The sequence below is a fragment of the Pararge aegeria genome, chromosome 2, assembly GCF_905163445.1.
Source record: "Pararge aegeria chromosome 2, ilParAegt1.1, whole genome shotgun sequence".
In the NCBI taxonomy this organism is placed as follows: domain Eukaryota; kingdom Metazoa; phylum Arthropoda; class Insecta; order Lepidoptera; family Nymphalidae; genus Pararge; species Pararge aegeria.
The window spans coordinates 12,214,079-12,231,601 of record NC_053181.1 but is presented as its reverse complement, the minus strand read 5'-3'; the positions used below and the strand labels follow the sequence as shown (position 1 = coordinate 12,231,601).

The 17,523-nt window shown below is 35.3% G+C and overlaps 2 protein-coding genes across 3 annotated transcripts in view; one reads left to right on the top strand and one right to left on the bottom strand.

Annotated features, from left to right (window-relative positions):
• LOC120631384 (semaphorin-1A) overlaps positions 1-13,399 on the top strand; it is a 33,793-nt gene extending 20,394 nt beyond the window's left edge. For both annotated transcript variants that reach the window (XM_039900926.1, XM_039900935.1), the window contains exons 3-11: positions 163-259; positions 983-1,034; positions 5,388-5,640; positions 7,574-7,767; positions 7,952-8,093; positions 8,251-8,932; positions 9,072-9,397; positions 9,553-9,742; positions 10,837-13,399. In XM_039900926.1, the coding sequence (XP_039756860.1) occupies positions 163-259; positions 983-1,034; positions 5,388-5,640; positions 7,574-7,767; positions 7,952-8,093; positions 8,251-8,932; positions 9,072-9,397; positions 9,553-9,742; positions 10,837-11,062 (2,162 nt within the window). In that variant the 3' untranslated portion in view covers positions 11,063-13,399. The remainder of the gene's footprint in view (positions 1-162; positions 260-982; positions 1,035-5,387; positions 5,641-7,573; positions 7,768-7,951; positions 8,094-8,250; positions 8,933-9,071; positions 9,398-9,552; positions 9,743-10,836) is intronic.
• A 1,855-nt stretch (positions 13,400-15,254) lies between these two features.
• Positions 15,255-17,049, bottom strand: LOC120634823 (protein ALP1-like). The gene is made up of 2 exons (XM_039905650.1): positions 16,588-17,049; positions 15,255-16,161 (listed from the first exon to the last, which is right to left on the bottom strand). Exons 1-2 carry the CDS (start codon positions 16,879-16,881, stop codon positions 15,259-15,261), a joined length of 1,197 nt encoding a protein of 398 aa, XP_039761584.1. The 5' UTR covers positions 16,882-17,049; the 3' UTR covers positions 15,255-15,258.
• Positions 17,050-17,523: the final 474 nt, after the last annotated feature.

Genomic DNA, 17,523 nt, shown 5'->3' with positions numbered 1-17,523 from the left:
ATTTGTTTATTTTTTTTGTAATATAATATAACTGGAATCTGACATATCCGACTACGAAGACATCTAATGATATTCTTAATTTGCTTTGTAGGAAACTTGCTTTGTTTACTTTCCTACAATATTATGTTCTATATTAGAAGTTTATGAATTAAAATGTTACAGGCGATGAAAATCCCGAGCAGTTTGTGGGCAATACGACTGGGCCAAACCACTTCCGGGTGCTAGACAAGGATGACTTCTCTATTTTAGTTGGCGGCAGGTTGGTTAACTCTACTTTATGTTTACTTTGCTCTACAACTTAAACTGTTTTATATACCGATGACCGTATTTACATAGATTGCTAAAGGGTTTCTGTTAATCTACAATACGTTTCATCATCACCATCCGCACCATATAAGTAATGTATAGTTTTCATAGAGAAAAGGTATTCAGAGACCCATTACGAATTGCTTACTATCAAATGTTTATAATTCTAAAAGGGCCAGACTGGGACGGCTAAACATGTTCTCTGAAGCACGGGGCTGGACAACGACAAATTTGAAACTGCGGGCTGGTACTAAAAATGTCAAATAAAAAGTTTTTTTTATATGACTCCCGTAGTCACAACCGACCCACCACCTGTAGTTTATTTTATTATTCGATGAGAACTTAAGCACCTGAGTGGATCTTATTATTCTCACCGTTCTGAATGTCTACGCTTCCTAAGATACCTGGAAGGGCAGGGTATTGATCTTTATCAACTAATCGATTTCTACGCGGCTTGCGTCCTTCCAAAACCATGTTAAATCACATAATCTTTTTAATGCTCTGATTGGTGCAGACGCACCCTATCTCACCCTATTATGCCTTACACGTTTATAATGTTTGTGAATATGGGGTGCTGTGTTCTTCATGGTTGCAAATGATTTTGTTTGTAATTATTTATTATAAATTGTTTAAATGTCAATCATCTTTTTGAATAGTTTTTTTTTTTTTGTTTTAGGAGCACCGTCTACAATCTTAGTCTGTACGATTTATCAGAAAACGTAGAGCAGGTGAGTTCTATCAGAGAAATATAAGAGATAAGAAAGAAATATAATATTGTAAACCCACAGTTAAATCTGTTCGTTTATAATCTTATATTTTGGCATTTATATATAAGATCGCGACACTGTTATAATGTTATAAAGCTAACCAGTTTGTACGGATCGCTACGAGACGTAAATGCGTTTTTTTTTTTGTGTAGGCTTTACAATAAATGTAGTACCTACAGAAAAATGTAGGACAAAACAAAGCAAATTATATTTTACACAAATCGTTGAACCGGTGTTAAAAACTTTTTTCAAACACTTTTTTGCACTGCTTTTAAGAGTGGTCAATATAATTTAGCTTTGAGATTTGTGTACAACAAAATTCGCTCCAATGACACCATTGTACTTCTTCAATATGCATTCCTAAAAACCATATACTTACGCGACTTCATTCAATCCGGCCAAATTATGACACGTACTTCTTGATATGCTATATAGTAGCTAGTAATTGTATCAAATAACCTTTTTATTGAGGAAGGGTAAGCTTTGCATCACGCTTTATCCTTACTTAACGCGGTTGTGACCGCGGTTGTGAGCTGAGTTTCCGCATCCTGAAACTCAGCTAGTATTAGATAAAACTTTAAACGTAGTTTCGCAAACTTGTAATCGAGAGTATAAGCAAACCGTAGCAGTTGTCTGCTTAGTTTATGAGTCTAATCTTATACAAACGCTCTCGTTGCTTCTAGTCTCTGCTTATTCTTAGTTACGACCTATTTCTCGGTAAACTGTTTATCTTCCAAATCGTACGGAGTTCTTATGAAATTAGCTCATTATAGAGTAGCTTGTTGACGACTGTCCGTTAAATCTGATACTGCCTTAAAGTACAAACTAAAAACAAAAAATTTACTTACACGTAAACTTTTTGTATCAATCAGCTTTAGTCCGTTAAAAGCTGTTTATTAGTCTACTTGCCATATTTTACTAAATACTATTTAAATTTTAGTCAGATAGGTAAAAGATATAAAAGAGGTAGGAGGTATAAAAGAGGTAAAAGAGGTAGTTTTAGGACGTTTAGGGTCCTTTACAAATCAACGTAGCGTAACTTCGGAGTAATTATGCTGTATTTTTTCATTCTCTGACTTTTCGTTTGACTACGTGCAATTATCGAACAATGTGTTTTTAATCGATATTGTTTCTGAAGTTAATAAATACCTCGCATTAGCGAATGATGACTCCTTTTTACATACAAACAATATAGTAAGTTAGGTATGTACTAGGTGAGGTTATAAGTACATCATTTACACTGCAACAAGGCGGATAGAGTACGTTACTGCATTCCTTTGCGTGCGAGGACTAATGCCTGTTTTATGAATGAGTTGCAATAATAGTGTAGCACAAAGTCTTAGAAATAGTCTCTATATTACTGGGTTCGCTTGGAAGTCGGTGATTCCTTTCGCTATAGAGAAAATACGTCAACTTTTTTTAAAAACGCCATCTATTGACTGAAGTGGAAGTTGTTCACAAGATATTTTTCAAGAATCATTATCGACATTGTTATCATTATCAACTCATTGCCGGCCCACTAGAAGGCACGGATCTCCTCTCGTAATGAGTAGGGTTTAGGCCGTAGTCCAACACAATGCACACGCATTTGAGAACATTATGGAAAACTCTCAGGCATGCAAGTTTCGTCACGATATTTTCCTTAACCGTTAAAGCAAGTGTTATTTGTTTAATAGCTCACATCTAACTCTCATAAGTTCGAGCCTGGTAGAGGGATCAAACTCCTCGAAAGGGTGACCGAAGTCGTAAACCTTGGACTATTACCGCTTACAGAGAACAGACAAATTGTTTCAACTTTCCACATGATAATAACACCTATATGTTTTTGAGTACAAATTAAACTTTAAAAATCATACAAAATTACAGTTTTGGAAATAGATACCCCAAGAAAAAAACCTTCAGAGCAACTTGTTGAATATACACCCAAATCCCTACTTCCCTACTTAATATTATAAATGTCAATGTAAGTTTGTTTGTTACGCTTTCACGCAAAAACTACTTAACCGAACCTCATAAAACTTTGTACACACATTCTTGGAAGTGTTAGAAGTAATATAGGATACTTTTTATCCCGACATTAAGCTCGGTTCCTTTGGAAGAGGGGATGAAAGGGTTTGACGATTTTACACCATAACTCCGACAAATTATAACCGATTTAAATAATTATTTTTGTACTATAGAGGTTTTAATATGTGTTAAATTTTGCCCAAACTTTGTGTAGATCTGATGAATGTGGTTGGAGATAGAGGACAGAACTCCTCAGCGGACAGTAGCAAACCCCTCATTTAAGGCTTAGCGAGCTAACTGGAATACGTTATGTTTTTTTGAATTTAGCGACTACATTGGAAAAAAAAAACAAGTGCAGTACCATTCAAGACACGTTAAACTAGTTATTTGACGGCCCATTGGAGCAGTAGTCAGCGCCCCTGCTTTCTGAGTCCAAGGCCTCGAAGGGTTCGATTCCCACAACTGGAAAATGTTTGTGTGATAAACATGTGTATGTTTTTCTGTTTCTGGGTGTTTATCAGTATATAATGAGTATTTCCATATATAATTGATAAAAATATTCATCAGTCATCTTAGTTCCCATTCCATAAGCTACTTTAAGCCAGTTTGCGATGTGTGTATTGTCGTAGTATATTTATTATTTATTTATTTAGCCAATATTGTGCTCAATAATCTCTCTTTAAGTTACTCAGAGTGATTTTTGAGCACAATACTAAATACCTATTTTCATTAAACATCAATATAGCCTATATCAGTCCACTGCTGGCCTTAGGCCTCTACATACAAGAGGGATTGGCTTAATCCCGTTTGGTCTTAAAGCCCCTAAAATCCAAGTTAACTTATCTTAGTGGCCTCATACAACACCCACCGAAAGAGTTGGTATGATGACAACAGTATTCTAATCTGCCGTCACGACATGGTCTAAAATCGAACTCAAACATTCATAACTTGTTTTTTTTTTTCAATATCATCAGTTAATTTCATGTTACATAACACAGTCCTATTAATACTCTACGTTTTGGAATATCTGTGGTTAACGCAACCAAAGTATTTAAAAATGTAAAATACAATACAGTTTTATAATATAAGAGGGATATAAAGTATGTGGATTTATTATGTAATTATTTAAAATATCACTCTATGACGTCAATAAAATAAGTACTAAACTTTGCCTCGCGTGTAGGTACATCCATCACAAGTGTTTGACGTGACTAGAGAAATTCTGTCAAATTATTCGTATTGCATGACGGTGATATCGCCGCTCCAGAACACATTTAATAGGTTCACAAATAACTATCGTACATAATATCAATGATTAAAAATATAGATCTAATAAATCTAATAAATGCATATTAATAAGAGATGGATAACCAAGAAGCGTTGTACCCGTTATCGAATTTCAGAATCCCTTTTAAAGGAAAATAAATCAGAAATCTATGAAAATTTTAAAAATATACCTAATATACTGATAAAACACATGCAGATTTATTTTAGTAAACGGAAGTCGGTTGAATTATATTGGTGCGGACAAAAAATTCAGAGACATAGAAGTAGGTGGAATTCATTTCAAAGACTTAAATATCCAGGTACAAGTATTTTATTAAATCGTGTGAAAATTAATAAAACGGATGAGCGGATCGTAATCCTTAATCCCGCATGTCTCATACCTAACTAAGGATTCCATTTTTAGTAATACCTAACGCTTTTCATTGGGTAGATTAGTTACTTACTCGTGTGTACGGATAATGCGATACGATAAGAAGTTAATCCTTATTTTCATAAAATTCGGTTATTCCCCAAACAAATACAAAGTACATTTTATGTACATTCATAATTAGCCTATTAAAATACCTCTTCTGTAGGGCTAACCACGAGATAGTTATCCTATCTCTCGTATGTATTTACTCTATAGAAATAGACGAATTAATGGGTAGAAATAATATTCTCATAATGCGCATGCTACTAGGCACAGGCCTCCACTCTCATAGTATAAATAGTTTTGGGGAAGCAAAGATCAACCACTCTTTTGCGATGTGGGTTGCAGAGCTCTGACCATTATAATTATTATATGAACCAGGACCAATGGCTTAACTTACTCTCGGATCAGGTGTGGACTCGACCACTTTATCATTCCGATATCGTTTCTACCTACTTACTGAGATTTCTTTACAAAAAATCCCACCATGTGCTTGTTTATGTTGTGTTTATATCCTGACCTGGAGATCGGAGCCTGAAACTTGTGATGAACACCATAAGACCAAACAGGAGATAAACATCCATAAACCTTGAATTGTTTCTTATTTACAGCGCTTAGAATGGCAATCCACGGATGCTCACAGAGAACTATGCCAGCTGAAAGGGAAGTCAGCAGACGATTGTCAGAACTACTTGAGAGTAGCGTCGAGGTCCCACGGACGCCTGCTGGTGTGTGGCACCAACGCTTTCAAGCCAATGTGCCGTAGATACGCGCGACACCCACCGAATCACCACCTGGAAGAGTTTGACGGCACTGGCAGATGTCCTTACAACCCTCAACATAACTCCACCGCCATTTTCACTGGTAAGTTTTATTTTACAATCTATTATTCCACCAACTTCACTTCTCTCATACTATCATATTTCGCGATAAAAAGTATCTTATGTCCATCTTTAGGATGCTAGATAAATAAGTATTACAAAGTAGGTATATAGCTGGCATTCTGGAGATGGTCAAATTTCATCAAGATAGTGGTTGAACCGAACATAGTTAACAACCAAACAAACAGTCTTACGCATTTATGTATAATATTAAAAATATTAAAAAAACACGCTCTGTCGCCTGCATTTTTATTATTAACATAGCAGTATTGATATGTTGCTTGTTACTATGTTTGAACGCGCTATAATTACAGTATTAAGCGTAATCAAACTTAAAATTCTTCTTTAAGTTTGATAACCCGTTAATTGAGCAAGGTTTTATATACTCTACCTACTTATAACATCACGCTTCGTCGGGCTCAGCTAGAAATAGGTAGGTATTATACAGTTGAAGAGTTTGTGTGGTTGAACGCACTAACCCCGCCCTTTCATTTGATAAATGGAGGTTAAAGGCTAACTTTTTTTAAATAAACATCGTGAAACTATTAAAGTAGGAGAACTATTAGAATAATTTATAAATAATATTATCTACAAATTTCATAGCTTTACGACCATATTTTATTTTCTATTAACATTATATTGACAAAATATCTTTCTTTAGAATAAACTAAAAAATGCAAACATACATAAACAGACTTATACAAAACAAACTCTTTCATCAGAAACCACAGGGAACTGCTATCACATAATATCACCTACATAATATAATACTGGAGGTTTTTAGTTCAAGCGTTAACGTAGGATAAACAAACAATCAAACATTCACACTTTCGCATTTATAATATTTATATTGAAGTATGGAGACTTCTAAAACTGTAATTTTAAAATAAGACTATTCCTGTTAAATCATAATGATCTGTGACGCAGATGGCACAAACCATTAGTGAGACGCCCGCGCCGCTAGCGCGAGGGGGTTGTGCCGAGCACGACGCACGAACTTCCGATATGGATCGATTTTATTACCATTACTGTTATATCCAATTTCTATGCAGCTTTTAGATTCAATGCGCTGTTATTCGAGTGACAGTAACTTACAACTAACGGTACTGCTCTTAAACAAATGCTTATTAAGTACTCGGATTACAGTTAAGCTTTATAGCAAGACAAAAGCGGAGATAGCCATCTTAGAAACCGGTGAATTCTTTGTTTTACTGCATTTATATTGGAAAGATTAAAAGTTCTTCGATAATTGTTTTAATCTTTATAATTACTACCTATTTTTTTTCTGATAGGCATTAGCGCAGCTATTGGCTTTTATTGCAATCTCATCGTTGTGATAATATAATTCAAATAGGTTTTACAGCGGCTCTCTGATTTACTAATAGGTACAGTATTTCGTAACTCACATAATATGAAATACTATGTAAGACTAAGATCACAAAAGGAGACGACACTAATCTAACCGCTAATGACATTTGAGTATGAAACCACAAAACAGAGTGCCGACTCAAGTCTATTATGGATTAATAACTACATTATAATTTACCTATAAAAAACCTACAAAATACTTAATAAAGTCACCAAGAATGATTCGGACGTTAAACTCAAAATCTTCTACCTACAATAATATCAGCAGGACTTTATAAAAAATAATAAAAAATTCTTAAGAGATCAATTATTTAAACATTAAAAAAGTAATGGCATAATATTGTAGTAAAATCGACAAAAAAAATATCGCGTATACCGGCGAAGCCTTTTTGGGGTGAAAACTATCGTTAATTTTCTGAATCTGTTCAGTAGTATTTGCATTATGCGCACACAAACCAATTGACGGAAAAATCTTATACACTGATCCGGTAACTTTTAGGTACGAATAAATGGATATACAAATATTAAAAATCTTCTATTAATTACAGACGGCCACCTGTATACTGCGACAGCGGCAGATTTCTCTGGCTCAGAACCTCTCATATACAGGGAACCAGTTCGAACTGAACACTCAGATTTAAGATTGTTGAACGATCCCTCATTCGTTGGAGCTGTTTCATCTACGAGCCACGCGTACTTCTTTTACCGCGAAACTGCTGTGGAGTACATGAACTGTGGAAAGGTTAGTTCCAACCTATACTTTATTCTAAAAATATGTTTGTGTTACGATGACTTTAGTATGTTTCTAGTTATAAATACCTAGCCTAAACATTCTATTGCGTTACAGAAGAATTATAGACTATACCTAAACTCCACTTCTATTTATAGAAACTTTTCTTGAATTTATGTCCATCGTTATTTTACAGGCTGTATATTCGAGAGTTGCAAGAGTTTGTTTAAACGATAAAGGCGGCCCGCACCCTTTCAACGATCGATGGACCTCATTTCTCAAAGCCCGATTGAACTGCTCGATACCCGGAGAATATCCTTTCTATTTTGATGAAATTCGTAAGTTTTATTAATGATCCTTCTTACATTAACTGAATTTATTTTGTCTTTTATGGTTTATTCCTTTAAAAAAAAGGGATTTCCATGAAGTCCGAATCATCTTTCTTACCTAATTGACGTAATAGCATTAAAATCTTCTATTATGATATTCTTACAGAAGCAAATACGGAAATTATCAATGGCATTTATGGAAGCGGCAGCAGTCGAAACGATATAGTTTACGCAGTGTTTACTACCCCACAAAATGCAATCGGCGGATCAGCCGTATGCGCCTTCGCAATGAGGGATATTTTAGACGCATTCGAAGGACCATTCAAGGGCCAAAAGAATATGAACTCAAATTGGTTGCCATTACCCAAGGAAAAAGTACCTCATCCTCAACCTGGGGCTTGCGTAGAAGACAGTAGAACACTCTCTGATTCTGCGATAAACTTCATCAAAACTCATCCACTAATGGATAGAGGTGTACCGTCATTTTTAGCCCGACCAATCCTTATAAGAGTCAGTTTACAGTACAGATTTTCAGCAATCGCCGTCCATCCACAAGTTCAATCGATGAACGGTAACAAATTTGATGTAATGTACATCGGTACGGATGATGGCAGAGTCATAAAGGCAGTCAACGTAGCATCTAATGAAGGAGTGTTCGATTCCAGCATGGACGAATATAGTAGAAATCCCGTAAGAACAGCTGTTATTTCTGAAGTTCAAGTTCTACCACCGGGCGTTCCGATAAAACAAATGCATGTGGCTCTTACAACCGAAAAACTGATTGTCTCTTCCGGAGACATTATAAAAGCTGTAACGTTATCACACTGTCCTAACATTAAATCTTGCAGGTTTGTTATGGTTTGATTACTTTGTCAAAATTTTAAAGAAATGCCCCATTAATTACAAATAACATCTGAATTCGATCATGTAATTTCAAATATTTATGTAGGAAGGACATCTGCTTATTTTCATGTTTATTTTTTACAGAGAATGCGTTGCACTACAAGATCCCCACTGTGCGTGGGATTCCAAACAACAACAATGCTCTTGGGTTGGGAACAGACAATTCCCAAATCCAGAACGATTTTTACAAAATATCGAGACCGGAAAGACTGATATATGCAACAAGCTACCCGCGCTCTTACCTAGCGAAAGGCACAATAGTAGAAGTCCGGCAACAAAGAAGCCGACGCAATCTGAACCAAACCGACTGCTACCAAATAACGATATTCAAAATGAAATTTTAATAGAAGTAGTAGAAACGAATGTTTTATCTGAGGAAAAAAGTTCCAGCAACAATAAACATGAAACAGGTAAGAGCGATTCAAATATATTTGATAACGTAAGTGCGAATACTCGTTAATCCCGCAATATCAAAACTAATGTAACGTAACCAAAATCACGGGAACTTGAATCAGTAAAAAATCTACATTTAAAACAATATACAAAATATATCTTTTCCTGACAGATTTGTTGACGGTTGAAGCAGCAGACAGCAACATCTACAGTGCACAAGCTTTACTGACAGCAGTAGTAGCATCATGTTTAGTGACTCTCATGGTGGGCTTTGTTATTGGGTATCTGTTCTCGCGGAGATTTCGTCACCCTTTTTTTACGGATACTTCGCCGTTCAATGAACAACACAACCATTTAAACAGGTGAGAATTAGAGTAATTCAAAAATACAGCCAAATGGGATATGCATGACATACCTAGAATCTACTTACTCAGAACGGTGATATTTCTGACATTTTGACCGTAAAAGTGATACAAGAGATTCTTCATTGTATTGAAATCCGAATTGCGCACGAAATACAATTTACAGCTACCATGAGTGTAGTTAGAAGTAGATTTTCGTAAAATCAATGCAGAGTAACCAGGAGTGACACCACGTTTAAATTTTTGTAAAAAAGCTGCAGCAATGTTATAATAACAGTACCCTATTGAATTACACGAATCCAGAATCGTATAAAATAAGCAGTTTGAGACGGAATTCAGAAATTTTGCCAATTGCGTTATTCGCGAAATGATAATCAAGTTTACCAATCGACTAACCGGGCTGTCAATTGTTAAGTGATACATTGTGATTAAAGATAGACATGTAATCATTATTAAAAAATTCAATATTCAAGTAGATTCAATTCAAATATTGGTTTGATCTACGAGTATGCGTCAGTGATAATGATAAGAACCGACGGCTCATCGTGGATTCCAAAGCACAGTGGAAAGACAAATGCCAATCTGGCATCTGACCTCTTTTGACCCATCTTTTATAGCTGACCCAAGTTATATACTTGTCAAAATATATGTACTCGCACATTGCGGGATCTGATATGTTATAAATTTTAAAGGGTAGCAAAACGGCTTTCTCAAATCTACGTCCCGGTTGTAACCTGGTTGAAATGTATTTCATTTCTATGTTCATTTCGACGCGGTGATGTCTTAATGTTTAGGACTTCGGCTTCACTTTCAGGAGGCCGAGCAAATCCCACCACGCACTTCCCACTTCTCTAAGTTATATGAGTTTTAAGCAATAAATATCATTTACTTCAACGATGACGAAAACTCAGTGGGGGAACCTGCATGCCTCAAAGTTCTCCATAATATTCTCAAAGTCGTGTGAAGTCCATCAATCTGCACTGGGCCAGCGTGGTGGACTACGGCCTAAACCCTTGTAATTATGGGAGGAGACCCGTGCCCTGTGGTGGGCCGGTAATGGGTTGATATGATGATGATGTTGATGTTCATTTCAGGCTCAGTCCATTGGAGACTCCGTTGAATGTGAACTCGGGATACAACATGCCACCAAGGTCGAAGAACGTCAACATGGTGGCTAACGTGTGCCCTCTCGCCAAACAAGACAACCTGCATCTCGAGTTAGGCAAAGAGCGCACTCTTGACCTACGCAACTCCACCGAATCCCTCGACAAAGACTTGAAATGTGGAACACTACAGAAGGTTAAAAAGACATACATTTGAAATATAACCCAACAAACTGTGTACGGTACCATTGCAAAGTGATAGTGAGTTGTGTGACCGTTTTGTGCGTAGCGTGTGCCAAGTTAACCGAGGCAACTCGGCTGGGAATGTGTGGTCGGTGTTATTGTGTGAGAACTTTGGATTCTTGTAAATATTGCGTTTATATGTACAGTTTACAGAAAAGACTCATTTAATTTTTACTACTACGATAGCAAACAAATGCATTTAGACGTTACGACACAAGAAATTGCCAGTAACTCTGCAAAGGACTTTTTTATTGGAATTTTAAACTGTAACCACATAGTGTACCTATTTTAATGGGGCTATTTGTGTACGACGTTTTCCTTAATTCTTAAACCCTATCTATAGGTATAAATAGTTTCTAAAATTTTACATGGACTTAAACTTGTATATTCCTCTTTGTAAACTGTTATGGTGTGGTATGCACTAACCCTTCCCAATATTCAAACGTCTTACGAAGTGATGGCCTCAGTGTCCTTTAGGTCTTATATCATATCATTAACGGAGATTATTGTGGTTTCAGATACCTTTAATACTAAATGTGACAATCGGCGCCTATATTTACCCACTTTCCGCTATACATTATTAACCAAAGGAACCTTACGTGTATAGATTGTCGATTCAGTATTGAATGTTGGTTTAATTATACATTCCATATTATGTTAGTAATGTAGTATTAATATTAGCGGAAGCAGCTCTTTGTAAATAAATAAATGTGTATATAGTGCTAATAAAAGCGACTGGGCTTAAGGACATCGACATAGAGATGGCAAAACAGTTTTTATAAGACGATTAGCTAATTTATCGATAAGTCGAGATTGATCATTCGAGCAATACAAATATTGTTACGATTTAAGAGCGGCAATAATAACAGTTGATAAAGATCTTGTGATTTGCATTTGTGTCAGTATTGCTTGACATTTGTAGTTCCGTAACAAAAATGTAGTTGCAATTTCCGACCAAGTTCGAAATTGGAACTAAATATATCGCATCCTAGACGTCTCAGCAAGTTCTATAACTGATTCATCGGGGACTTCAAATCTCCCCGATGAATTAGAATCTTTAAGTCGAGATAGAAAAACCGGATAGTTACGTGACCGTTATGAAAATTGAAAAGGAAGGAAGAATTAGCATCAATATTGGGTCCAAGCGCACCGCATCATTTCTATAATAGTGTTATTTCCATAAACACAAATCTCAAGATTTTGAAGCCGGCTCCATCTGTATTTGAAAATTATTTAAATAGTAAATGGTATAAAATTTGTTAAAATAATATTACGAATATGTTAAATTGCTGTGCTAACTGCATAGTGCCTTGTAGGTTGCCAATCTAGTGCCTAATGTACTGTAGGATACATCAGGAAGAGAATATATATACGGATGTTCATTCTCTAGTTATTCTGTTTAAAGCTTAAAAGCTTTGATAATCAACCCGGGCCATGTAACACTTTGACACTGAAATGTTACCCGAAAATATGACGTCTCTTCATGGAAGAAAGTCTAGTTGATGAGTTATACATCATAGCTTTAGACTGGCCCCTCTATTCTGTAACTTTTCTGACACCGCTACTATCGAATCATGAGAATGACATGACATGATTGGTATGATATGATGGAGACGACTCGTGTCGAAAAAGTTACATAATATGCCAACTAATATATTTTATATCTAGTTATTCCACTGAACTCTAGTGTTATTATTAGAGGTCAGTGAGTCATCCAGACAATTATTTTGTAAAGCTTTGCTGCTGATTCTAAGATAAATTTATGAATCAATATCAATGAATTTCATTTCTGTCCTCCTATGTCGGTTATTATTTTACTAATCTTAAACTTTATAAAACTTGTACCCTAAAATGTGAATTTGAATGTTATGCTGAAGGAACCACCAGAGATCTAAAATTAACAAGTATTCCCACCGCAAAACAAAGTTATTAAGTAAGCGGAAATTATTTCTGCGTCTTCTGCTATGTAAACTTTAGAAAGAGTTCTATATATTATATAGTTATAGATGAGGCGAAATAAACTCTTTAAAAGCTAGGAAATTTTTATTTTTAAAAAGGTTTTATATTTTATAGATAAACTGATTATGTAAAAATTGCACTGAGATTGCATTGCATCAAAAACTGTTACTGTACCATTATGTACCTACATACATTCAGGTGAAATTGTTTGTATCGTACATCTACATCAAGATATTTATTATTTGTATTCTTTGTAATTAATTAATTAAATAAAAATATTGTGCGGTTTTATCAATTGTCCCGGTTATTGTTGTAGACGGATACGTTTTATTACATTTTAATTTAATAATAATAAATGGTTTTATTTAATCACGTCATAATAATCCAACTCTGGCGATAGCACTTTATCGGTATCCCACTATTTTTTACTAGTGGCAGGGGCTGGGACTGATGCACCCATCGATTTATAGGCGTGGGTCAACGTTGCTTATCAGCGCTATCAAAAATTATGAAGTGCTGCTGTTTAGCCACAGATTATAAGTGCAGTCGTTTGGTACAGGGAATTCAAAGTATTAAAGCAAGTAAGGGCAAGAACAGATTTATTCTTTGCCCACACCTTAGTCGTATCTGTACTTAATATATTTGGCCTATATAGGTTTGTTATTTGGCACTACTAGTAGGCCTACGAATGAAAAAACTTTACTGATTTATTGAGGTGGTGTGGTAGTTTACGGAGGTGTAGACTATTTAGCAGTCCGCTGCATCCAGTAAATCACACGGGCGGAGCCGCAGGACACATCTAGACACTTAATTTATTAGAAGCTTAAATAATGGTTATTTGATAAGCAAGACTGTAAAGTGTGATAATAATTTAGACTGTACTACAACCTATTTATTTTAATAGACTCACGCTTGACTTCAATAATAGACAGCATACTGGAGAATGATGGAGCGCGCTTGCCTAATCACTCTTGATTTGGAGGAAACCATATTTAAGATATATCTACCTAAAATACCGCAAGAAAGCCAGCGGCGCAAGCCTTCCGTGGAAACAGGAGCAAAGCGCGTCCATGGGATTTCAACTACGTATCGTTGCAGATTGATGGAAGAAAGGTCTGAATTATACTAAATTCAATAAAATATATCTTATGCTAGAAAAAGATAGGGAACTTTACGACGGTGCTCAAAACTTTGAAGTGGAATTGTTATGACCGACTATTACGTCGTCGCCCATAAGTCTCTTAGCACTACGATCTATTGAAGCTTAGCCATCCTATTAATGTCTGCAGTACTCCATGCACTAAAGAACTTGAGCTTGGATAGTTAGAAGTTGTTCCGACGTGCAGCTTGGCTTAACCTTGTTGCCAAGTTTTCAGAGGATTAAAAGTATTTAGGGTTTCTTGCCAGTAGTTTTAGCCTTGAATTCGATGCATTGTTTGATGAGGAAAAACCTAGGAGCTCAATACTAACAATGATTGAAGATATATTTCGGAAAGTAGAAGTCAGGGGGTGAACATAGCGGCCACTTTAGAGCCTCCAGTGCCTCTTTAAGCTCAAGTTACTCGGCTCTACTAAAACGCGACCTCTCTCCGTTACAGTGCTGTCATCTGTGTAAACAAAAATACCAGGTTTCAATAGGTAATTTATGTGTAGCAGAGAGTACAGAAAGCAGACCAGCGACAGCCATTTAATCAGACGAGGAGCCACCTAAGACTTGAAATGATCGCCCACTCAAAAAGTCAGATATCCAATTCAAGGATATCCCATAACCTGGAAGCATGCAAAAGGCTTTCATACAGGCCTAACCAAGTACAAAAAGCAATCTTTCAATTAGTCATGACTAGAGCGGTTTTAATAGAGATGCGGAACAAGCGTGCTCATACAGAAGACCACTTAAAAGCACAGTTATTTATACTGCCAGTATTCCGTCCAAAACCATTTTTTAGTCGCCAAGCACTTTTAAAACATAATATTGGCGAATATGTATCTCTGACATGACACAGTCGCAAAAGGCAGCAATCATTGGCAGCGATTTCATTAATAATGGTGCCAAATCCGTTGTGTACTCATCTCTTATACTAAATATCTGTTACATTATTCTACTAAATAGTACTATTATTCTAAATTATTTTTGCATATGATATTGGGATTATTAAATTTACCTATTGGTTAGGAGAACTTAAACAAAATAAAACTTTTAAGATGGATGCATTATAAAATATTATTTATTGCTAAAAGACTATTAGAGTTCTGAAAATAATTTATGTAATTACATAAAAACTGACGTTTCTCTGCTGCTGTATCCACAATATCAGTATCAATAGTGATACCTTCATCAGTTAAGACCACTTCTTCCTTAACTGGGCTACCTTCCTGAAGGAGCACAAAATTGTGTAAAACACATGCTGCAACAATCAATGTATTCACAGCTTCAGGCTTATTTATATCTATAAGGCTCAATTTTCTAAATCTATCTCGTAATATATCAAATGCTTGTCTGATATAACTATGTGCTTTCCAGAGAACTGCATTAAACTTCATTTCTTCACTTGTGACCACTTCCTCACTGGTAAACGGTGTAATTAAATTTATCCGTAATCTGTAGTCTGAGTCTCCTAATATATGATTATCAAAATCAACCAAATTCTTGAGCTCCTGAGACATGAAGCTGTCTCTGAAGACTTTACCTTTTCGTGTTGTACCAATATCTCCCACATGTATGTCAATAAACATAAGTGTCTCATCACAAACAGCTTGTAGTAGAATAACTTCAGGTTTTAATCTCTTTCTTCTCCTAGATCCGACTTTTAGACGACAGGCATCCATAAAACCTATACAATTTGGAAATCCATATTTACTATTCACCTTAATTCTGGTCACATGCTGTTCTTCCAATGAAGGCCAATTTATAAATTGATTTCTCTGTTCTGCAACCAAAGTTGCTATCTCATAGAAGATGTAACTAACCGAGGACTTGTGCAAACCAAATAATTCTCCAATTTCTTTAAAAGAGACATCATTTGTAAGCAGCCACAGAAATACATGAACTTTCTTATCTAGAGGTACTATAGAAGAGCCAGGTTTCACATAATCCTTTAAAAAACTTATTAATGCCTGAAATACAAAAATAAATTAATCTTTACAAAAAGCCAGGCTGTTATATTATATAACTTAATGGCTTAATCCCCTTAAAAACAATACATGAAATCTCTAATCTTTAAGAGATATTAAAAACAAACTCCTGCAGCACAGCACTGGCTAAAGAATTAAAACATTTCTATTAGTAAGCTATCTACTGTAAGTGAATGTCCAATGCTGCATTTTCAGTAAGTAATTTTTGTGGCAGTTACAAACCAGTAAACAACATCAACAGAACAACAGAACTCATAGTCCTCAATTGGCTAGATATTTGTTAAACAAAGGTAAAAACTATCATGATTAAAAAATCTTTCGTATTAATTAAAACCCCATTGCATTAAGTCAATGTGTTACAAATTCTATGTTTAACAAAGCTCTCAACTCAACTCAGTAAAGAATTACCTCAACAGTACTTTTACTCATTTTAAACCTCTCATAATAGTCATCCTGAGAAAACTTCTTGACAGTATCGTTATAGAAATCCTCTTCGCTCAACACTGGTAAAGTTGCTGAGTACCTTGTCGATATAGAGGGCAAGGCTAAATTGTGTTCTTTCATGAGAGATTCATTTACAAATGCAATATTTTCTAAATTTTCATTGACGACATTGGCCGTAGCTACTATTAGCCTGTTCATTGTTGAAACATTATCCTCTAAAAATAACTCCATTATAAACTCTGTATTAAAATTCGTCATGATTTGGTCTCAAAATTATAATAAAATAATTACTTTGCTTCTGAGCTATGCTTACGATGTTTTGTTTATTTCATATTTGCATTGATTGTTGTTTTTTTTTTTTTTATAATTTGTCCTCTTCAGGACAGGCACAGATTATTGACCATACAGCCTATTCAATTGATTTATTTCGTTATTACTGGGAGAACACGAGTTATTTTGAAAATTTGACTATTGACAGTGACACTTGACAGCAAAGAACAATTTTATATAAATAACACAAATTTAACAAAGCTAAAGATTTAATTAGACAAAAGCCATAAACAAGAATTGAATTGAATTGAAAGATTTCATTGAAGAATTAATTTTTAATTAGTTTCGCCGATCAATCTACTTCTTGCCTTCTCCATCTACACGACTTTGGCGAAGTACCTTATGCATAAGCAACCGAAAACTAATTAAATAAAAATCTCAGTAATAGAGATAAATGAAAAACAATTAATACAGATAAGAAGTTCCTAATCTTCACTTACTAATGAGACTGACGAAAAAACCCTGTAGGGACATAGTTAAATGTATTGTACTATTTTAGCTTTCAGTCAGTCTATCAAAGTCTGTGTTCTTCGAAGTTTATTTAAATATATTCTACCTATATCGATCGCG

Excerpts from the sequence above, each read along its gene's own strand:
- LOC120634823 (XM_039905650.1), bottom strand. The coding sequence starts at position 16,881 with ATGACGAATTTTAATACAGAGTTTATAATGGAGTTATTTTTAGAGGAT. Across the intron at positions 16,162-16,587 it reads TGAGTAAAAGTACTGTTGAG|GCATTAATAAGTTTTTTAAA; the intron begins GTAATTCTTTAC and ends TTTGTATTTCAG.